The 26,209-nt window shown below is 27.5% G+C and overlaps 1 protein-coding gene across 1 annotated transcript; it reads left to right on the top strand.

Moving 5' to 3' along the window:
- Window positions 1–3,624: 3,624 nt before the first annotated feature.
- Window positions 3,625–26,208, top strand: LOC136983969 (mucin-22-like). Its single transcript, XM_067280864.1, has 3 exons — window positions 3,625–4,348; window positions 22,295–22,338; window positions 24,223–26,208. Exons 1-3 carry the CDS (start codon window positions 4,324–4,326, stop codon window positions 26,206–26,208), a joined length of 2,055 nt encoding a protein of 684 aa, XP_067136965.1. The 5' UTR covers window positions 3,625–4,323.
- Window position 26,209: the final 1 nt, after the last annotated feature.

Raw genomic sequence — 26,209 nt, 5'->3', positions numbered from 1 at the left:
TGTTTGTTACTTTTTAGAATTGTTTATTCATCTCTTGAATTGGAAAAACCTAAATGAAGTTTAATTAAAATGTATAATTAAACTAAATTGTATGAAAATTCGATTTAGCGCCACTGTTACCTTTTAAATTGACCCTAAATGGAGTGTAGCGCTAAACCGAAGAATATATTAAGCAAAAAATATGAAGAGTAGACTCTTGACTCAGTGATCACCCCAATTTTTTATCCTTATGTGGGCTAGATATCAATAATAAGCTCTTGATACAATGCTCAGTCCATTGAGACTTCATTATATCGGGAGTTCATTATAGTGATGTCTGAACAGAAAAGTTTGATTTTAAATTTAAAAATCGGTGTAGTTTGCGATGCAAAATTGTACAGTTAATAATTCACAAATACCTTATTTAATATTTAATATTTATGTGGAAGATCCATTCACAGGTATTCATTAACACTTTATGAGAGTAGCACTATGTCGAGATTTAATTATAATTTCAATGCAGGGATAAGTGAAACCCATTCCCTTGTTTGCTTCATAAGATTGAAAAGAATATTATGCTAATTAATTTGATGGCATGTTATGTTATTAAACAAAATTAATTATAATTAAACCTCATGAATATTTTTCTATAAAAAATATTTGTAACAAATTTTTTTATGGGTTTTAGAATAATAAAACTTTATTATATCTTGATATCTTGTAATAAAACTTCATAAGTATCGAAAGAAATTCGAGATAAAAGTAGGTTTTTAATGGTATTATTAAGGTTAATGAGCGCATTTCCTTCTTCAAATATATATTTTTTTTTTCTCAAAATAAATCATTTAATTATTTTCTCAAGTTGTGGAAATTTATAAGGAATAAATAATAATAAAAAAATTATGTAATAGTGAAAATTCACGTTAAATAAATTGTATAAACAATGCCAGGTGCAGGAAATATGCAGGAGGGCGACTTTGACCCTACTATTTGTTTGACCTTCCTACAGTTAACTAAAGTACCCCCTCTGCAACAAACACGCATATTGCATGGAACCTCACGAACTTGGTAATCAATTCCCATTTTAGAAATACTTGGTTTGAATGGTTCCTAATATAAAAAAAAAGTATTTAATAGTAATATAAAAATCATTTTTATATGAAAATAATAGTATGAAAAACTGTTTTATTTCAAGAAAAATAATATTCCATGTGTGTTCTTGACAGGTTGGGTGTATTGAATTGTATCGAATTTCGGTAAACTGTAGATTACATTTTAAAATTTCAATTTTTCCATTAGTTACACTTAAAATTTGATTATTAAATATATTTATTGTTGTGGCTAGAGAATGAAATTATATACATTTAGTTTGAAATTTATTCAAGTTTAATTTGCAATAAATTTTAACCTGACAACTAACACCTGTTACTCTTAATTGTAGTCGTACAGACAGATAAACTCGCGTGATAACTTTTTAAAAATTTCTTTTTCGCTTAAATATATTGTTATAAATCTTATTAAATTCATTAAATCTGATTATTAATTTAATTAATTTTTAGTTTTATATATAAACTTTCATTCAGTTCAATAAAGGGTAGCTCAAAAGTCAATTAAGCGAGCTTTTCAGCGCGCAATTCAGCAATTTTTTCGTGAAAATTAGCAAGCTGTGAACGCTTTATATAAAATAAAATACTTAAATAAACAACAATTTAATTTTTATAATATTTAACTAACTTTCGGGCCAACCTGTACATTAAATCGCAGAGTAAACACGGAAATGAGCTTAAAAAATAAAATGAGACGTTTGTCGAATAGTAATTTTAATTGTTTTTTTTTAAATAATTAATAATAATCATGATAAAAAATAAAACAAAAGTATTGTTTTAAAAGTTTTTTATTAATAAAAAATATTTAAGAAAAAATATTTGTTTTTTAATATCAAATAAAATGATGTTGAATGTAAGAGAATTTTTATAAAAGGAAGCTGATGCATATAAATGTATTATTATTTTTTCAGTTAATAGAGGAAATGATACGATATTAAAAACATGTACCTTAAGATTAAAAAAGTCAATTATTTCAATAAAGAGGAAATAATTTCTAGAATGAATTATTGAATTACAATGTAAATACTTTAATTTGATATAGGAAAAAGTCACTTGTGCAAGACTTTCCATCATTTTATACAGTGAATACAGTCCATTCTTATGAATATCTTAGTGGAGGAAGTGAATGAATTCTCCTAAAATTAATGTGTATTAATTTCTTGTAGTAAAAGGATCTTTGTACTTTATATTTTGAAGATATAGAATATCAATACTTTACTAGATATTGTCAGTTTATCTGTAAATCCAATATATTTTTAGTGCAAGATCCGTTGAAACCGTTTGTTTATCATGATGATGTGTGTATACAGGGGCCTAATTTGGATCATGATAATCTTATTCAGACCTAACTGATAACTTAGAGTTTATATTTATCTCATATTTTAACGTATTTTATATAAAATGTAAGTTTTAATGACTTCGTCTGGACTGGATTTACTTATAACAAGCTACAGACCTTATGCTATAACGATGAAGTTTAAGGATCCGCATTGTTAAATATATTGTATGGTTGAGGGGAACAGGTTAGGATTTACGTTTACTGTGGCTCTAAACGGAAATCTGGGGAAGTTCCCCAAAAAATTGTCGGCCAAAAAAATAAGCATTTAAGGTGAGACCCCTCAAACGTCAGGCTCTTAAGCTTCATACGTAAATCAACAATGAAGAGAACTTTTTATATGTTATAACGTATGGCCATACTTGATCTAAATCATATCCTGAACTCATCTGTTATACAATATGTAAATATATGTTATGTAATATACCAATACAATAGTGCATAATATATTTTATATTGTTAGGTAATGTTTATTATACCATATAACATGATTCTGACAATAGCTTCCGGAATTAAAATAATAAAAATTTAAATCGCTGATAAACTTTAAATGATAAAATTTTCTAAATTTTTCTACAGAAAACAATTTTTAGAATTAAAATATTTTTACAGATAAAATAAATATCGTAATAAATACTTTTAAAGTTATTATATTTTCTATTATCACCAATAAAAAAATTACTGGACGATGAGTCAATTTTTTTTAATTTTGATAAATAATATGATTAATCAAAAATTTTATATCTTTGTTTGTGAATTTAAGCTTAATTTTATAATTTATATTAACACGGCTTAATTGTAAGTACTGATTTTGCATTAATATATTCGAAAGCTCTAATAATTTATGAAGAGTTTTGCTTTTGAATGCTATCAATATATATATATATATAATATATATACTTTAAATGAATTATTAATGTTTTATTAAAAATATGGTATAATATTTTAATTTACAGCTATTAATTACTTACATTTTAACTAAAACTTATTATGTTAAAGATTTACTCCGAAACAGTTCAAATTTGTGCTATAGAGGCAAACTCGATCACATTCTAATGGTAAATAGCGTGCAAGCATTTTAAGCATACTAATTATGTATAATTATTACTATTTTATTACGCTTAATTCTCTTCCATTAATTTCCATACTGTTAAAGTTTTCTGTGCTCTTTTTACTATATCGATAAATTCTCAAGTTTTGTTCCGTATCAATTCACGTGTTAAAATATAATTCTTCGTATATGATGCTTAAAATAGGGAATTATCCGAAACTTCAGCGATATGAATTAGAGAATATTAATGATTAAAACGTATTTTTGTAGTAGAAAGAACAAGTAGACACGTGTAGACTTTGTTCAGACGGTTGGGTTTTGTTATCCAATAGGATTTTGAGACAAAGGACCTGGGCATACCATCACGCAGCGGTCAGTTTTGTAACGTCAGAGAGTAAAATATCCCAGTTGCCAACGGTAACGTTCTGCAATCTGACACCTTGTTATCGTAAGTTCGCTTAACCCCCTAAGTCACTCTCTCGATTTCCAATGACAAGACTTGTAAAAGTGTTTTGTGAAGAAAATTTACAAGGAATGTTAAACATTTTATTTATATTTTATGTGCCGTTTTCAAAATGATGATATGTAAAAAATAACTTTTAATAACATTTCCAATTCTTCATCAAGGAAAAAACGAAAAGTGTTGTGTAAAATTTCAGAAAATGGAGCATAACAACTGATTTCATCACTTCGCAGAAGTTGAAACGTTGTGGTTTTCAGGAAAGTCATTTTGTTTATAAAAAAAGAAGAAGAAGAAAAGAAAAATCAAAGAATTTCAAGAGGAAATTATCTCGGGATTTCTTCTGTTTTCATTCAAAACTTACGAATTCGGGACTTTTCTTTTACAGAAGATGGCTTCTTTCGTTTACATTTTGGGTAAGAGTTTCTTGTTTTCCTTATTTTTTTAATTAATTAATTAATTAAAATTATATTAAAATGTTATAAAAATATTTAAAATTTAAAAATAATTATATTTTATTTTATTCATATTCATTTTTAATTGGGTCATTTTTTTTGGTCAAGTAATACTTTAATTTCTGTTTAATATTTTACTTATAAATACAATTAAAAGTATATAATATATACCTGTGAATATAATTTACGTTTTAATACTTATTTTTATTTTTATAAAAATAAATTTAATTAAAATGAATGAAATTCAAGTCACTTCTGTTAATCAGAAAGTAAAATAATATATTTTCGGTGTTTGAAATTTTAAAATAAAACGCTTTTATTGAAATGAATATTCGCGTAACATTATAGAATAATATTACGTATGGACACATTATAATATACATATTAATTTTTTAATTAAGGAACTGAAAGAAAATGAGATGAGATAGGGCCGAAATAATGAGCAGGGCCATCGAAAGACGGGAGCTGGGGATTTTCCCCCAAGTCGGAGAAAACTTAGGGGCCATAATGGTTCCTATTCCTATAAATTAGTGTTATTTTTACTAACAAAACAAAAAAGAAAAACGTAAAATGTTTAAGACTACTTTTTATTAATAGTGAAACATTCTACGTATTTCATTTATTTAAAACAAGGGTCTTGCTCTACCCCCAGGTTTCATACAAGCTCTAGAAGTCCCTGATATTCGGGTCTCATCAGCGTCAATCTGTATGTGCTGTACATTGGGAGGGGGGGTTGGACCAAGACAACAAGAAAATTTCTCATTGTCGAGTCTTGAGTGGATGTAAAAAATAAGTGTACCTGTTGTGTATTGTGTACATGGGCGGATCTAGGTTTTTCGGGGCCTAGGGCATATTGAAGTCCAATGGGACTCCATTTTTTGTTAGATTAAGAATCTTTAAATAGGGTTTTAAAATTCATTTTTAATAACATCAAAATCAGAGTTGAAATATATTTATTTATGAAATGGTGTTGAATGACAAACTTTATATCTTATATAAAAAAACATAAGAAATAAAGAAATATTTACATTGATTAATTACTGACCAATTACATTACATTGATTAATTACTGACCAATTACATTACATTGATTACAATACTATAAATTATCATTATTATTATATTATTAATATTAAATATTTTTTCTATACGATAAGTGCTCATTGTTAATAAAAAAGTATTAAAAATTTATGATAATAATTCAACTTTTGTGGGCCTTTGACACTTGGGGGCCTAGGGCTTAAGCCGTATTAGTCCCCATGTAGATCCTCCCCTGATTGTGTACAGTGCAAATTTCTACTTCTAATTTTTGTAATACGGTACAAAAAAATACGTTGGAAGGAGAACAATTTGCGGTACAAAAATATGGAAGAAACACGTCTTGTTCCTTTTTGATCGACGCCCGTGGGGCCCCCATTTTATCTCATTCCCATTCAATCTCACAACCTATTCTTTCATTCAAAACTAAAAAATAGTTAAAAATTAATATTCACATTTTATATACGTGTACAGAGGCTAAGATAAATGAGATTGGGCCCAAATCAGTCACCAAATGTGAAGTTCTATTTTTCTCTGAAAACCATTAAATTATATGAATAACGGGCATAAAAAAAAAATATATTTATAACACACAAAAGTCAAAAGATGATTTACGTCACTTTCATATTATGTATTTTGCATAAAAAATAACATCTTGAGGCTCTGTATTTCTAAAGTCGGAGCACGGCCGTCGAGAGGAAAAACTGGAGATTTTTCCCCTGTCAGGGGAGCACGTAGGGGCCTTAGTGGTTTTTACTCCTATAAATTAATCTTATTTTTACTAACAAAAAATAAAATCTTTAAGAATTATTTTTATTAATAAAGAAACATTCTAAATGATTTATTTGAGTAAAAAGAAAAATGACGAAAGGGCCCATTAACGGGGTAAAAGGGGCCCTCTCTACCTCGGACCCCATACAAGCGCTGGTCTAGCCCAACACTGCAATTGGCACCTCGGTCTCTATGTGTAGTATACATTTTAATAAGTTTATTGTTTCATAAGCGTAAATGATACGCATAAATGTCTAATTATAGTGTATGAGTGAGTAATTATGCCAATAATGATTTTTATTAATACAATAATTATGCCATTATGCGCTATTTTATTATTTAAAATATAAAATATGTTGACATTTTTTTTTTAATATTTAAAAAATATATTTTTGTATAATAAATTCAGATATGTAATTTTATAACATTATTATTGATTTTATATTTGATAAAATAAAAATAATAAATTAGATATTACGCATCGAATTATAAATGCTATATAATTTCTTCGTACGGAGTGGCCCAAAAACTCACTCTAATTGCTGTCTTATTCAAACACTTCATTATAATGAATTATAATAATATTGACTATTGCATTTGACTGTTGCTGAATTTTTTAGGAAAAATTACGCTTAACTGACCTTTGGACCGTTATTTATTTTGTTGTAAACACGAATAATATTGTTAAATAAATTTATATTAAAAATTCTAAATAAATTGTTTATAGGCTTAAGTATTGTTTGTAATAAATTTGTATTAAATATTTTATTTTTTGAAGATTAATTAATTAAAAATTAATCTTAAAATAATAAATTTAATTTAATTTAGTAAGAGTAAATTTAAAAAAAATAATAATTAAAATAAAATGATTTAACGCATTTAAAAATTAAATTTTATAATAATAAATTTATATTAAAGAACTTGAACGATTAATTTAATAAAAGTATTATAAAATTTCAATTTTTATAAAAGAAAAATATATATATAAATTAATAAATAAAAATTAAAGTAAATTTTTAATACACGAACTTTGAAATTTAATAGTTGATTTTATTTTTATATTTAATCTGTAAAAATAAAAATAATATGTAAATAATTCAACGTATTTTGGAATGTCATGATATTTTATTTATTTATTTTTTTAATAAACATAAATATCTGCATAATAAATATTTAAAATAATAACTAAAAATATATATTAAATTGTATTTATAAAGTATATTTATTCGTAAAAGTATGAAATATTGAAGAATATTACGACAACAATGGGAAAAATGTAATTTCGTTTGCGTGTTTCTTTTATGTTAACAGACAGTCGTAAATTCTACGAAAATTCTATGTATCACGAATACAATTAAAATGCCCTATAAAGTGCCTCAGTTGAAAAAATATCCTCAAAATCCTATTCAACTAAATACCCCAAAATAGACTAATGAAAATGTTTTCTAATAAAGAAGTTTAATCAAATCATACATTTATATTAAAAATATGTAAAAAGTATTGAAATTTATATATATATATATATATATATATATATATATATATATATATATGTTTAAAAATGGTATAGAATTGACGTCTTGAGACATTCAATTATTTGTTCTCATTAGCTACAAGAGAGAATAATATATGAATAATGTGAGAAAATACTCCTTAGATATTTGTTTAGAAACAAATTACATTATAGTGATCAAAATATCATGTACAGCCTACGTGATCAGTTACATACATGTGAGTAAGTGTTGTATCAGCGAATCAAGTTATAATTGTGATATTGTACATTGAAGGTGAACTATTTTGTAACACTCAACATCAGAAAACAATCTTTACACGTATTTTCTAAACTAACTTTATGTAATTTATAATATCAGAAAGCTGCAAGTATACATAATTATTATACTTTTCAATAATAACACGTAAATTATTATTTTCAGATAGCGATTTTTAGTATATTCATTTATCATAATATTAGATTATAACTGTTTATATTTGATTAATATATATTTTAAATTTATGTTATACGATAAAAGCATCACATTTCGATTGTTTACAGCGCAGGAAATGGTAAGAAGTCATTAGTAAGTGTTATAAAGTACAGTACATTACATAAATTCTGTATTATAACTACATTATAGAGTTATTAATTCTATACAAAATTAGAAACTGAATTATCCTTTTCAAGTCTCTTAATAGAACATTATAAATTTTATACTCGTGTAAATCAATACTTTATAAAATTGAATTGATAAGAATAATTGCTAGTGGGATTTAAATAACATGTTTGGAATTTATTGTAAAATGAATGGTAGTTAGAAACCAGTGTCAAATATCTCTAGGGATACGTCGTAAGGAATGCTTCAAATAGTTAGTTTATCCTTCCAAGCTTTCAGGGAAGAGCGTAAAAGCTGTAAATTAAGTTACGTAAACATCTCAATAAGGACTGACCTTCATCCTTTGCAGATATCTCAGGAATGTTCGGTTACAAGAAGTAAATTCAAACACCAATTTCTTATAAATTAATTAACCACAAAATGAAATAATTATTTGATATAAGAACTTTATAAAATTGCTATGGATTATTTTAAATTTCAATGATAGAAAATTACGAATAATTGCTTCGAAAAGTTGTTAAATAGTGATTAATATTAAATAATTAAGAATTTATGTTAATGATTCATCAAAGTTCTAAGAATCTTGTAGGTGTGTTATGTTAATTTTCTCAGAATGCGAAAGTTGTCATTCGAGATAAAATATATTCAACGTAATTCGTTATATACGAGATGATCCAAAAATTGGGTAATCGAAATGTTTTTTTAAGTGAACGTGTCTCAGTTGATTGATTTTTGAGCCTTCCTATTTTAAATTCTGATTTTTTTTAACGTTAACACAAGATAGCAACTTAATTTATTACTTTTATGCCAAATTCCTAATTTGATTATCCTAATTAGAACAAAATAATCCAGCTGTTTGATGTATTATTTGTATATTTAAATTCCGAAAAATTCTTAATTCTAATTATTTTTAGAATCTAAGCACAAAATGGCGGCTTAATCTCCCATCTTTAGGCAAAGTTTGTAATTAATTAGCTTAATTATAGCCAAAAATAACATTGATCTTAATATGTCGTTATTAAGAATGGGACTATGGATTACGTTTATAATTATCGATTGTTTCACAGGTTGTTTTTTTTAAGGAATAAATAAACACATTCTTAATTTTATCAGAAATTTCGTGTTTCTCATTTTCATATATATTAATTTTACTAATTTGAAAGTCAAAATTGAAATTTAATACGAAAATTTAGTTTTTCTGCGTGATATTATCTGCTGATTAATGTGAATTAATTATAACACGTTGCAGTGCAATAATATTAATTATTATATTAATAAAACATCCGTAGTTTCGTGTGTCTTCAGTGTCTTTCAATTTAAATGTATGTATTTTCTTACCCTTAAACAATATGTAACGAAGTCACATGATATAGATCGAGTTCTGTTCATGAAAATAATCGAATATTCTCTTATTTGGCATTCTTTAAATATAATGAAATTGTTCTTTAGTTAGATTTTATTTTAATTTAAATCATATCAGGAATTTTTTTTATGAATGTTGAGTGTTTTTATTAAATTTATGATTTTAATCAGTTAAATGAACATTAAAATGCACAGAGTAGCATAGAAAACTGAGATATATTTTAAGAACGGTTAAAACCAGTTTGAAACGGATACATGCTATTAAAATTAAATATATCGCGGATAACTGACTTTTGCGTCACTCTATTTAATATTAATTTTTAAATTTTATCTATAAACTAGCAGATATTCTCGGCGCTGCCTGGCAAAAAGTATCAACAAACATTAAAACGAAAACCATATTAAGAGTTTGGTTATTTTAGCCTACTATTGCCACGTTCATCACGAAGCATTACAATTAAAGCTTATTTAATTAAAAAAAAAGAAAGAAAATGTAACAAAACAGAATAAAAACAAAATAAATTTTATTGTTTAAGATAGAATTTTAAACAATAGAATTTATTCTCTCAGGGCCCTGTTCATTTACAAATGAAGAGCCCACCCTTTCCGAAGGGCTGGAAATAAATAAATAAAAAAAACATGCGAATAAATAAACAAATTCTTCATCATTTATAAAAAGAAAAAACTTTTAATTTATATCATTTTTATATCATATTTAGAAATCCCTTAGTCAAATGCCCGTTTGCATCTATCTGGACTTGATTAAAAACAACAAACGTTTGACTTTTCAATATTTAATTTGGAACTATTTAATCTTTGATTTCGCATTTGTCATGATATTTAAAATATTTTTCAATTAAAATTAATTAGCCTTCGAATGCCAAACGTCTCTCTTTGTATTAATTAATATGATTTAGAAAAACAGAAATGGAATTGAATGAAGTTTATTCGACATAGGCCTATTTCTCTCTCTTATTCTTAGATTATAGAATGGAATATTATTTTAGAATCTTAATTGAAATTACATACGAAATATGAAACGAATTAAAATTTATTGGTGTTATATTTCAATAAAATGTTATTCAAAAATAATAAATAATATTAGTTATCACAGTATATAGTAATTTAAGATTTATTTGAACGTTTAAGCTAATATTTTAAGTAGATTTATAAAGTTGTAAATCTGTATAATGTTATAATTAAATGTTTTTACATGATTATAATTACTGTATCTTTATGTAAAAAATGGACGACGTAATTATGATACATGTTACTAATATATTACATCTACGGTGGCCAAACTCCGTCTCTTCTAGACCCTTACTGCGGTTTCTGTATATTTATATAATTTTGTTTTATGAACTCGGTACATAATACTTACACATATAATATTTTGTAAGTTTGCTATTGTGTATTGTAAGATACATATAGATTAGAAGCGTAACTCGCAACTTAACCTTGAACAGGCAACTGACAGCTAAGTATACATTAGTGAAGCGTAGGCTAATGTTCACCTAGGCGGTCATAAAGTACCAATAAACAATGATATATATTATATAACAGTGATAATTCTAGTATTTTAACTAAATATATTATCCCAATAGGGAATACGCTCTCGTGTATTTCTAATTGATTCATGGATCTTATCGTGATAAGGTTTGGCCATCCCCATATTATAGTGAGAATTAATTTAGAAATCAATCTGTATTAAGAAAGACAAACAATGATATTGATATTTTTATATCGAGACTCATTGTTTGTCTTTTATTAAATATTTAATATGAATTGATATAAAAATATCACGATTCATTTATTTGTCTTTCTTATTTTATAGTTTAAAAAATTATAAAATAAAAATATATCTGAAAATCTAGTTATTCTGTAATGAGTAAAGTTGGTATCAATTAGTTTATTATTTCACAAGTTTCATTTAGCATTTACTTTTCACAAAATTTCATTTCGTATGCTTGTTCATTGTAAATATTTTTCATATTTCAACATTGCTCCATGTTTTTATTTTGGATTTCTCCTTTCTTTCTTCATTCTTTACTTCCACCGTTCATATGCAGATAGTTTTCAGCCTTCTTCTGACTTACTTGCAAGCTTCTACGGCTTTCATGTATAAACAGAAACGCCGTTAATTTTGCTTAAATTATAGTATTTTCAATTACTGTATTTAATAAAAATTACGACAGTTTAATTACATTAGGTCAGTAAAAAATAGATTATGTTAATATATATTTCAATGTTTATACTTTTTTATGAGACTGGAAAAGTGCAGCTAGACAGCTCTCCATTCATAAACAATAGGCCTACTGTATATAAATTAGTGAAGACATAAGTAAGGGAAATAGCTACATTGAAGCAAACTAACCAAACAATAACTCCTTGTGAATGTTTTCGTCATATTTTTGATTGCTAGTTATTATTTTTGAATTCTAAAAAATATACAGCCACACTTATTATATTATTCTGGTATATAACGATCAAATGACGAAAAAGAAGAAACTTCTTGTAAGCATTGGCCAATTGATTTGGAAACCAAAATGAAAATCATCCGTAAGCATGAGGATGGCCAAATCTTTTTCCGCAATTGGTTTTGAACTTTCCTATGCACCATTCACAGTCAGCGCTATTGCCAAAATGCTACTCGTGTAAGAGCTGGCCAGCTAATTGCCCAGCTATAATGAAGGAAATAATAATTACGAAAAACGTGAATGGGTCATTAGTGAAATGGCGAAATTATTAACGATTTTGATGAAGTCCTAGCTCAATAGCATGTTCATCTAAGTTTGCGCTTGATTTAAATCAAGTCCAAAAGTCTTTCTGAAGACATTAAGATCAATTAGTACCTGGACGGCATTCAATCCTTTTCAGCCAGCAGGTGTTGATTTCAAAGTTTCGGAAATGGTTTATGGATTCATAATGTGAAAATTTTCGAATATGCTGCAAGCTATGATGTCGGGGCTGCAAATCACTTCTCCGCGATACTTAAAAAATCATTAACAAAGGATACTATGCTCCGGACAAATTTTCAATGTTGATGGGACTGGCTTTTCCTATAATAAAATGCTGTTAGAAGGAAGGAAACCGCAATTCCAGGGCCACAAAGCTTCCAAAAGTAGGATCATATTTCTGCTGGGAAATTCCTTAGGAACTTACAACTTAAGGCCTCCTCTCATTCCTACCGGAAAATCCTCGCCGATCAATAAAATGGCATGGATAACTATCCGCATTTTGAATATGTGGATAGTTATCCATTCCATTTTTCGGACGATTGGTTCGTTTAATTATTTTGTTCCCACAGTGGAAAAACGCTGCCAAGAAAACAACCTGCTTTCAAAAATGTTCTCATTTTAGACAGTGCATCCGGCCATTCATGTCACGACGTCTCTCCAAACGTCCAAGTGATCTATCTCCCACTTAATACAATTGCCATCTTCTGTTTGTATTGCTATCATCACACCCATCCCTTTCTCTCTTGATCTGTCAATAATATGACAGCGATTCGATTGCTAAGCATTAATCATTATTTCTTTTATTACTTATTATTGAAACACTAATAAAAATTACTAAAATATTAATAATTGCTATTAGTTACGTTAAAAATTGACTTACATATAAAGTGTCCGAACGATCCAAAAATGTAAGTTAAAGACTAGTTGTATATAACTCAAATGAACTCATCTGTATGTAATAAACGATTCAGTAGATCATTGTTATCAAAATTAAACGCTAAATACTTATATATAGCTTATGAAAAATAAATAAATAAATAAATAAATAAATATATATATATATATATATAATTAGTAAAGTTTAGGGAAATATTCCAAACGATTGTTTCGACTGCTGTCCAAGCAATTTAACTATAATCATACGCATTAATTTCATGCGTATACCATACATATACCATGTTTTTCAATTTAGATTCGTTTTCATGCCAATTACAAAATTCATTACACCAGAATCATTTGTTACGGGCCTCAAAAGTATGTTATGAATTATTCATTTCATAGCATTTCTTGTGTATTAAGGGAAGGAAGAAAATCCTTTATTTTGAGCATTGCGGCCTTAAAAGATAAATGTTCGGGTCTCTCACCACATCTAAAAGACTGTGTTTAATGCAAGATTTTATTAATATTATATTATTATTAATTATAATTATTAATTATAATAATATAATCAATATTATATTATTGATAAATTAAACTATTTACTACTATATTGAACTATTCAACTTCACATTGATTACAATAATATCATATAGGATTTTTAGAAATATATTTAATCGATTTTTATGTATTTTCTTAATGTATATTGGAGACAAAAATGATAACTTTTTAATAATATTTATCATAACATAAAAGAAACATTATATTATTTCATATTATAGCTCTAGTTAAAGTAATAAAAATCATCGATTTTTATTATTTTACAATATCATATACAGTAATAAATAAATCTAGAACATATCATAAAATCAAATAAGGACAAAAAAACAAGGAATTTATTAGGATTATAAATGTAAAAATATTTACTGATAAAAATATATACTTGATAAGATAACATTAAACAAATTAAATTTTAGATTTTTTAAATATTTATGTCAATTAGATAATTTATAAACTTATTTACTTTTAGATTTTGGTATTTAGATAAACATCTGACATTGATAATGTTAATTTAAGATATTCTGGTCAAAATACAATCGTTTAGACGGGTTTGCTTCCTAATAATAAATTAAATAATTTCTGTATAGATGAAAATGTCACAATGACGAATAACATAAAGTAATTCGGATGATAATTTATTATTTTAAGATGTCAACGGAAGGATTCCTTTTTTCACAGTTGTTAAATTGTAAGTGGCATGTGAAATTAACCCAAATATATGAATACATATGTGAGTAATAGGTAAATAGTATGTTTGTAGTATGAGAGCGATATGTTAGTATATCCTAAATTCTTATTAAGGAATGTAATATTATTTTCATTCTATACACAGATCAAGATTAAGATTAAGAAATTAAAATTAATTATTTTCATATCTTTAGAGTTCTCTTCTTCTTCAGAACATATTTAATCTTATTTCACTTAATTTTTCTTTACAAAACCTGAATTATTTTTGTAGATAATTACCAAGTAATATGCTCGTCATAAGCTGAATGCAATTACCAGAAAATGATTCAACTACTTGCTTATATTAATTTCTGGTTATCAGAATAATACATTAAGGTGCAAATAAAAATTTAAGATATGTAAATATGATTACAGCTTGTAGCTTCACATTATTAAAATAATGCATAATAATTTTAAACTATATTTATTTTAATTATTTATTGAACGTATACTAGTTTTAAGAATTAAATGTAGATTAATATTCCTTCCATAAATAGAGCCTTACATACGGGGACTATTCCCCTTCGGCTTATATGTTGTGTATGCGAAAGCATATAAAGTATTACGTATATGCTTTCGATTTTATTACATAAACTTAGGCTGTTTTTTTACACGTGATGGACTGTGGATAACAAACCTAATAGCTTTAAAAGAGAAAAATATCAATCACGATTTTTTCTGCTTGCCTCTCATTTATAAATCTAGTCTCCAACAGTTTATTCCTGGCTACAGGACTAAAATTCATGTAGAAATCTTGATTTCTAGTTTTCAATAGGGTAAAAATTTGTCTTTAATGATCACATGAAGGTATACACAACAATTCGCTTATATTTACTACAATTGAAATTATTTATTTTTATATGTAAATTTGATATACTACAAGCTTTCTAATAATGAAAAATTGAATGGAATAAATTAATTGAGGTCTTGATGGCAATATTGCTTGTATTCTTATGCTTATATATATATATGAATCGAACCTTGATAATAAGCATAACATAAGTAACATCTCATAATAGCAACTTGCACATTTCGGTGAATTATTTTGGAAATTTTTAAAGGAGTGTTATTGTAGAATATAGATCTTACTGTACTAATTCTAAACAATAATTAGGTAATATTATTTTATTATTAATAGCTTAAGAATCTTATCTAAGCGAGAATGTTTTCTAAGTTATCAACATAAAGAATGCAATGCGTGATATCATATTAATGTCAATAAAATATAATGAATAATAAAGAAAAAAAACAGAAAAAAACATTCTCATTGCTCTTTATCCTGGCCATTTGTATTACTATAAGTATTTAAGAAGAACAAGAAAGAACAATGATGTGATAGCGTGATATGCGCTATCACATCATTGTTCTTTATTACTACTTAAACTATATTATATCTAACAGACATAATTGCTGCTCATTTTTAAATGATCATTTAATATAGTTGTAAATATAAAAGTTAAATACTAAACCAGTGGTTTTAAACCTGGATACTGAAAGGTAATACTGAGCCATAACACTTTTTACTTATATTACTAAAAGTATGAAAAACTATACTTTATTAAACAATATTTATGAAGATTTAATCTTGTACCATTGAATTTTTTTAGTAAACAATGAATTAAGGTTATAAATTAATAAATTATAACCTTATTCCATTATTATTATTAATATGTTAGCGTTGTTGCTTTACGGTATAATATTGACCCTCGATTTTATTGATCTTGATGAAACGAATTTCGGAAACAATGAACTAAATCTGCTTGTTCCAAGGTATTTTTGAAATTGAAATACAGTTAACGGTATCACACCGTTAACGTTGATACTGAATATCGGTCACTAGGCAGTATGTCGGAAGTTACTGTTTAAATGCCTATTCGTCTACAGCTTTCTACAATTTTTAGAACCACATGTGTGGAAATATGATCGAAATTAATGCCAATGCCCAGATAACAGTAAGGCAATTCCCTATTTGGGACTGCAATGTTTGTTTCCTATGTATTTAACATAATTCAGATATTTGAATCTCTTATCGTATCTCATGTAAAATTCGTTTCGTAATTGGTCATTACATCTGATACAAAGGACAAATTGGCATTTATCGGGCAATAGATCTTGACTATTATATCAAGGGTCAATAGCAATTGGGCTATAATTTGAAAAAACTATAAACCTGTAAATTCTCACTGTCGTCTGTCTGTCTTTCTTTAATCTTGAGAATGGAGATACATGAAAGTCAAGACCAGATATAGAAAGCTAAGGGACAAAAAGTTCCGATTAACTGTATATGAACTTCCGATTCAAACTGGATGTCACATTATTTCAATTCAAAAATTTTTCCCTGAAAAGAGTTAGAAATTGGCACGTTGCTTACGGAAAAGTATGATGTACAGGGGCAAGCCAATACTAATTTGAGGTGGAGAGCATATATTTTAAATTAAATAAATTGAAAATATGATTAAAAATTTCAGCCTGGAATTGTAATGATGTCACAATAAATAATTGTTCGTTGTCTATACAATTTGTTCATTTGATTAACATCTAGAAAACTAATTTCAGTAAATGGTTCCAAAATATCTGTTAACAGTTACTTATTTGATTTTAGAAGAATTCGTTTTTGGAGGATTTCATAGAAATTAGTAGCTAGATAACAGGACAATGTAAATCTGATACCTAATACTAAAATTCTTGTTGTCTTATGCATCCTGTAAAAAATATACAATCAGTTGATTTTATCTTAATCTTCCCTACACGCTACAATTGCAATACCCCATATTTGAATTTAGATTTTGTTATTAATAGTTAATTGGCTATGATGACTTTATCAATTATCCTTGTTACAGAATAGATCTAATTGTCACCAATACACAATGCGTTTGTCTTAATTTTATCAATTATAGAATGGATTTAATTATTAGCAAAAGGAACGTTTAATATTTTTGGAGGAGTGGCAACATGCGGCGAAATGACATCATATATTTTGTATACTTCTTATATTTAAAAAATTACATGTATAGTTTATCTTATCCAATTATTTTTTCCTGTTTTGTAAATTCTTTTGCAATATTGTAATGAAAAAATCAAATAAATGTGTTTTAATGTGCTAAATTCAGTAATTTTGGGTTCCACCCTATTAATCACAAATTATGCGTAACTGTATGTTTTATAGACGATAATATTCAAAGACTCGAACACAAGGAACTTTATACCATTTCATGTAATCAAATTGGCTGGAAAAATGAACAAAGGTAATGTTTGTTATCTTAAAAAAAAAACTTGTTTTAAATTTAAAAGAATTTGATATTTAAAATAACATCTGAAAACTATATCGAATTGCATAAGTATGTTAATATGTAATTTCTTTTAATACTACGTAAATATTAGATATTAAATGTGTAATATGTAATTTAATAAGTCTTTTATAAAAGCTTTGTATATTGTGGAAAACATGTTAGTGTGAATTCCATTATGATTTATATCTGAATTATTTTCATTAGAATATTAATCATTTATGCAAAAAGTAAACAGCTCTATTCAGTTTATTTTTACTTTGGTTTACCGCTGAGATCTATAAGAATTTTGGATCCTTGAGAAATTTTGTCCTTATATTGGAGGTTTCACTGAGGTTCTGCACGACAGTGGCTATGATAAGCATCCATAGTGGATCGCGTATCCTTCTGTCTATCTTTGTGGGTGCTCATATCTAATTACTTTTTATATATTATTTTATTTATGAAACGAATATATGAATATATTTCTCTAAATCAGAATTTAATTAGTCTTCTATAGTAATATCATATCTGTTAACTATGTTATTACATTTCATAATTGATGAAATGCATACCAGAAGTGCTATCATTTGTACTTTGTAACAGTTTACTAAATAATGTAGCTGACAAATGTAACATATTCTTCGTGCAGTTTATTCATTTATTTGTAAGAAATTTCTGCAATTAGCAATTTCTTCGTTCTATAATTGGGGAGAAGCTAATTATAATTACTTCAGACATACTATTCTTATTAGAACGTAGGCCTATATTAAAACAAAAGACTAAAATGTTAAAATTGGATATGCTATCATTATGAAATGGAGACAAACTGAGATTTGAAGTTCAGCTGAGCAATAATCACAAAAATAAAGAAGCAGTAAATAAATAACAGATTCGAATAAAAATAAAATTAAAACAGTTAAAAGGATGCCTAAAATGTTTTTGAACAGGGCTTCTTTGTAAACTAGAGAGAGTCACGTCCTTTACTTTTTTTAAGATCTTCAGTATATTAACGAAAAAAGAGTAAAAAATCGTATTTTTTAATAATAAATTTGATAAGAAAATAAGGGTATTTAATATTTAGCTGTTTTCCTATTTTTTGGCTTGGCTCCATTGTACCCTCTTGCCAAAGGTCCTCTTGTCCGGCTGGCCCCAAATGCCCTCTTTGATTGGACCTACATTGAATAAGAAGGCACAAGAAAAGAATTCTTATTCTGACCTTTGTGTCTTTCGTTTATTTCAAAGAAATTCAAGATATGCTGTCACATTACAGAGATATCTCCGATAGTTTTCTACATTATCTTGTAAAGGATTTAAGATATACTGTATAAAGTTTGATGATTTCGTGCAATAAAAACCATTCGGTTTAAGAGATAATTTATAGGACTGAATTTTTTAAAGTTATTACACAGAAATTTTATATTATTAAATAAATGTCTTTAACAATTTGAAATTGTTGCTAGAGAAATTTAATATATCAAAGTATGGTCTTAAAAAGAAATAACTTTAAAGACAGGAAATTTTTTAAATATTTTTGTGTATAAAATCCCCTTTTTATTTAAAATTTGTAATTTGACTCTTGTTTTAAATGTTCGATTTAGTTTGATGAGAAAATACATGTAAAATCAATACGAGCTTTAATAATAAGGACTTTGGTAGTATTTAAATGAATTATGTATGTTTTGTAAATATTTCCACGAAATCATACAAAAACCAATGTTAGTAATGAAAATAAAAGTCGATATATGCAGAAAAACACTACTTTCATTAATAAAATTTATTAAAGACAAATCTTGAAATGTTATTCATGAAACTTCTGTGTAACTAGAAATACAAATAGCCTACAGATGAATCAGAACCATCGAGCCATTTAGCTCCGATCTATCTGGATCCCGACACAAGTCCAAAAATTTATTTATTATTTATTTTTTACGTAAAATAACATGATACGAAAATGGTGTAAATAAGTTAATTTTGATAAATAGAAAAAATATGTATTTATCCTATTTTTTTATGGTTTCTGGAAAGGAGTAAACCGTATAATTGTAACTAGTTAACTCTATTTTACTTCTCCCAAATCTCATATTTATAGACTTACATAAAGTACAGAAAAATATTTTTTAAAACTTTACGAAATTAGAATATATTTTTCCAGTATTTTTAACATTATAATTTGCTTATTATTATTTTTAAATTAAATAATCGAAATTCAATATATTATTTTCAATAGATGAACATATTGAAACATTATAACTAGGGTTGGACTGTATACAGTGCTATACACCATACTCTATATATACTGTACGCTGTTTTTGTAAAAATGTCGAGGTTATATCCTTTGGTTACGCGATTTTTCATATAATCAGGGCCCTGTTACATAAAACGTTTGTAATTTGCAAAGCTTGTAACAAGAAAAATGTGTTTAATAAGAATGTTTTTACAAGTTACAAGCTATAAGTTTTTTACAAGCCACTAGTCGTAAGCAATTCTGATTGCATAATGTTACTTATAATCAGTAAGAACCTGCAAGAACAGTACTTACAAACTACACGTATTATGTCTTGTAGCTGTAATTAATAGCTTGTAACTTGTAATTTTCATACAACAGGGCCCAGAAGTTACACGAATAATAATTGTAAAAAGTAATTCTTTGTATTTTAATAACCGAAGCACGATGGTGGCCTCTTGATGGAATCTTACAAGTAATTTTTCGTTTTATATTTTTAATACCAATTTCAAACATTGAAGAAGGAAGCGTAAAAAAATCATATAAGCCTATTCTATAATAAGTTTACTATTACAATTGTAACCTCTTTTATTATTTAAATATCCAAATATATTGTAGAATTTTATAATAGAAATTATATTTTAATTCATTTATTTATACAATATTTAACGTTTATATAAAATAAATATTACAGAAAATATCTATACATTTATACAACTAAAATGCTAGTTTGCTGATGGAAAAATGTAGTTAATACATTGAAAATTTTTAATAGTATCTATTGTACAAAGTATATTTAGGTTACTTGCTTGATAGTATCTTTAATTTTTTCCCCCATAAATTGAAGGTAACTTACTTTTTTCCCATAAAAATTGTCTGGAAAATGTTTATAATCACGTACTGTTTAAAGATAATTAATTGTAAGTGGGCTCAATTGGGTCTCTGAAGGAATGTAATTCGAGATAAAATAAATCTAAAAAATACTAAGAATATATATTTGATTTTTAGAAATATAAATGTTTAAAAAAACTGTCACAGAGACATCTTTCATGTGAATCATTAATTTGATTTTATATAATATATTTTTCTATACGGTTGATTAATAGAAGAGACGATAATGTCATATCAATAATACAGTTAATTGTTTAGTGATGTATTTATCTTTTGTTCTTAATTTAGAATGTCATCAAAAGGTTATCGTAGTCTCAAACTTCTTTTTGTCAAACTTTTTGCTTTATTTTGTCGGTGACAGACGTGCTTTATTCTTCTGCTTCTATTTCGCTTTTGAATATTACGCTTCTATTACATATTGAAATATAAAAAGTATAGCAAAAAGTTATCGAAAAAAAGGCCATAAAAAATTCAAAACAAGCTGCTTAGAATCTAATGATAAACTAGTGAGAATTTTTTTTTTTTGGACTAGTCTATATAATAGAAGAAGACTGTGGTAAATCTTCAACGAAAAACTTGTACACAATTTAAATTTATTTAGTGATTTACTTTATTGCAAAATTATAGGGCAAATGTTTATAATTTTGCCCCAAAAGATTAATAATCAACAACACCGATTAAAAGTAAAAACAGGTAAAAATTACGAACAAAAAATTAAAGAGAGAAATCAAATAAGAAAAATTCATCAATAAATAAATCGAGAAATTAATTTTTATGGTTTCAGTTAAAAATTATTTTAATTAAATTTTCTGTAATCATTTAATTCAATATGATGCTATCATAGATCTTGATAGGATATGTAGTACTGAATCAAATGAAAACCGCTATAACATTAAAATGAAACATTTACAGATAACTTTCATTCAAATACTGTACATTGGAAACGCAAACTAATTAAAATTTAGTTTTTCTTTTTTTTTTAACTCTTTCAGTCCTGTAGAATTAAGATCTTTTGTAGCAAGCCAATTATGGGGTTCGGCCAGACACATAATGGGATCGGGTGATGTGGAATGGGGTCAAATTTACAGTTAAATATTTATATCATTTGAATTGTTTTAAAAGGTTTTCAGCAGATCATTTGACCCCAGCTCCAACATATACTATTACCGGGCTTCGGCCCGGGTCAAATGACCCTGCTGGATCTTATGCTGTAAATGTATAAATATATAAATACACTATAAAAATGAATAGTTTGTCTATTTTGTAGATTTTTTTTTCTTTTATTTTAACAGCTATTATATATTTTATATTTTTTAATTATTATATTTGTTTTATTTTAGGCATGTTGTTCCTCGGATTATCAACTAGTTACGTACGCACTGAAGTAAGAAATTATATACAAAGTTTGAATTTTTAAATATATATTTTTATATTTTTAATATATTCGTTTATTTATAATTTACATAGAGGTTTTGAATGTTAATTTTAACAGAAAGATGATTTCAAGAGGGGAAAAATAATGAAAACAAAAAATAATACTGTACATTTTCATATTCTTATTTCGTTTTCTTTTTATAGAGCAGAGGTGGGCAAGCAAGAATTCAGTGGGAGCCGAAATGTAGGTTTTGCAAAATACATGGGAGCCGCAGTTCTGTACTGTCGTGGCGGATAGCATAGTAAGGCAGGGAAGGATAGGGTGTCCCCCATCCGGGTCGAGAACTTGGAAATAAATTACTAAATATTATATATATATAATTATACATATTCACAAAATTGTAGAAATAAAATTGTAAAAATAATAATAAAAAGCAGAAATTAACACTTTCAGCAAGAGCCGCATGTAACTCAAAAAGAGCCGCATTTGCCCATGTCTGTTATAGAGTATTGTCACAACTACAACTTCTTTTAATACACTTACAAGCTAGTATAACTTCGTTTTATTATCTTTTTTCGGAAAAAGTTGAAAGTATAACGTACCATATTCCTACAGAATACGAACAAAATCTTATTTCATATACAAATTGAATATAGTGAACAATCTCTCTCAACAGTATAGCTAACGTGAAATGCCGAACCCATGGACTAACTTGTAAGGCAAACAAGTTAACAGTGGATTATTTGAAAAATAATTTTTTTTAAAAAAAATAATTAATTCTAACAGTAAAAACAAAAGCAAAAATAAATTTTATAAACTTTAGAAACAAATAATTGTCACTTTCATAGGTTTTGTAGGTTTTGCCATTTAGCCTGTTATTCCTATGAGATGAGATACAGATGTGACTGTCTCGCTCTGTCTTGCGTCTGGCATTTCTCATTTCGAACTTTGATGAATCTAACTAACGAAGACACGGAAGAGGAAAAAGGGGAGCGTGGCTTTTCTGAGCTTTTAAACAAAATAAAGAAGGCAAAAAGGTGAAACAGTTCAATTTTTGCCGTCACAAATCACTGTTAGGCATCTTTACCGTTAAGCTAGAGTTGTAGGCCATATTCATAAGAACAAAAAGAAACTAAAAGAAACAATGGATCCAAGAATGACCCTTTGCGTGATATAGCCCCCGTAATCTGCCTATCTGTCAACAGTGGCGTAGATAGCATGGGTGACACCCGGTGCGGATATCGTGGTGTCACCCTTTTTTAACTCTTTTATAAAACACTTGAATTGTAATATCTTCGCACTCGAGCAACATGAACGCTATATTGAATATGCGATGTCGCGACGTATGAGTTTAGATTTATAGAATAAATCACAGTAAGATTTTCAGCTGGTGCGAGCTCTCGTGGCGTCTCCTCATAGCGAAGAAACTGTCATGTGAGGCGAGCCGTTGATCATTTTTTTTGTTTTTTATTTTTACTTTTAGGCACAGGCCTACCGGGTGTCACCCCTACACGGGTGACACCCGGGGCGGGCCGCCCCCACCGCCCCCCACTAGCTACGCCTCTGTCTGGCAATATTGGAGACCCTCAATACAATGAAGGCAAATAACATATTGGATCATGCCTTATGCCAATCGATTCACATCACTGATTTCGTCGCGCTAGTGCGCGACGGAATGCATTCGTGTCGCGTCGCTTAATGCTAAATGAGTACGAAAAATCTAATCCAATCCAACAATACATTAATTCAGTCTTGAATACAAATATGATAAATTTTGCACTTGTTTCTTACGTTTACTTGGGACTTTTGTAACATTCTATATTATGTAATTTCAAAACTTCTAAATTAAGCCTAATTTAATATGTTGTTATATATTTATTTATTGTATTTTAGGTAACGATAAATAGCACAGATGATTCCGTTGAAACAAGTGAGGCCGTAACAGTCACTATACATAACGAAAATAATGAAACAACGGAAAACTGGTCTACAACAAACAGTTTTATGAACAGTTTAATTGAAAATGTAACAGTTTCAGAAGCGAAGGATACACATGAAACGTCTACACCAACAAATTTGTCTCCATCTTCAGACAGTTCTGTGATAACGTCAGTAAATGATACTACAATTAATTTAACATTTGAAACTACAGAAGAAGCTACAACTATATCTTCAAATATAGTTGAAAAAACTACGTATAGTACACTATCCTACGACTTTACCTCAACTACCGAAGAAAATTTGTCTTCTTTATATATTAATTCAACACTTGAAAGTGTTGATACAAATAACATAACATCTGATTTAAATATATCTTACACTACCCAGTTTCCAGAAACAACTGAATCAGAAACAGAAACTGGTGTCAGTATTGCCGATTATAGTACTGAATCAATTGCAACTACAACACAATCTACGAATAGCAATGACATAACAGAAAACACCACGCTTTCTAGAGAGAAAGGAAATGAAACAACTACCGAATCGAATGTAACTGAAGATATCACCACGTCGGTAGAAACTACAACATTAAATCTAACAAAAAATGGATCAGAGGAAGACACGACGGTTCCTATTACCTTCTATGACATTACTGAACCATCCACATCCACATCAAAATTAACGCATGAAACTAGTACTAGAGTAAGCAGTACAGTTTTTGGAGAAAGGAGTGAAACGACTTTTGAAGTAACAACGATAAGAGATACTGTATTAAATAAAACAGAATTATCTACAGAACTTTCATCAGATATGACACTAACGGATCAAAATGGTACTGATATAAGTATTTCCATCTCTCAACCTGAAACTACTACAGAAAGTGTTACTACGAGAAAAGAAGACTTACATTTAAATGAAACAGAATCATCATCTACAAAATACCATGGAACGGAAACAACTACAGAAAGTGTTACTACGAGAACAGAAGACTTGCCTTTAAATGAAACAGAATCATCATCTACAGAATACCATGAAACGGAAACAACTACAGAAAGTGTTACTATGAGAACAGAAGACTTGCCTTTAAATGAAACAGAATCATCATCTACAAAATACCATGGAACGGAAACAACTACAGAAAGTGTTACTACGAGAACAGAAGACTTGCCTTTAAATGAAACAGAATCATCATCTACAAAATACCATGGAACGGAAACAACTACAGAAAGTGTTAATACGAGAACAGAAGACTTGCCTTTAAATGAAACAGAATCATACCATGAAATGGAAACAACTACAGACTCTATTACTACAGCAGAAATAACTACGGACTACATTACTACAACAGAAACATTTACAAAATCGAATATAACTGAAACTGATCGATTCCAAAATGATACTGATCAAAATATTTCAACTTCTAGTTTACTCTCAACTGAAACAAGTCATTTATTTGACAATTTGACGACATTTGAAGACGTTTTACCGAATTCAACAGCATCAGATCTTTACTCTTCAAAAAGTCCTGGTTTGGAAATTTCAAATGCTTCTGAATCAACTACAGTTTCAATAACAGAAAAAGAAATAACGCTAACAACAATCAGTTATACGGAAGTAGTAACAGATTCAACTGAACACGAGAAAAATTTAACAGATACAACAGATAAATGGGAAACCACCGAAACTGAAACTTCATTTGAAAGTAACTTAACAACCACTGAATCCATTTCTGACAGTACTAGTGTATTGTGGCCAACAACTAAACCAGAAAGCAGAGAAAATGAAACGGAAACCGATTCCGAAATTTCAACAACTGAACTTACAACTGATTTTTCAGATTCTAGTGTTTCTGGTACGTACAACATCACATTTAATTATACAGAACAAGATGTTACTACTGAAGAATTAAATACCACAACAGGGAGCCAGTTTCTTTAAG

Source organism: Centruroides vittatus, unplaced genomic scaffold, assembly GCF_030686945.1.
Source record: "Centruroides vittatus isolate TY-2023 unplaced genomic scaffold, ASM3068694v2 contig_9, whole genome shotgun sequence".
In the NCBI taxonomy this organism is placed as follows: domain Eukaryota; kingdom Metazoa; phylum Arthropoda; class Arachnida; order Scorpiones; family Buthidae; genus Centruroides; species Centruroides vittatus.
The sequence above is the reverse complement of the archived record's forward strand: the minus strand, read 5'-3'. Positions and strand labels throughout refer to the sequence as shown.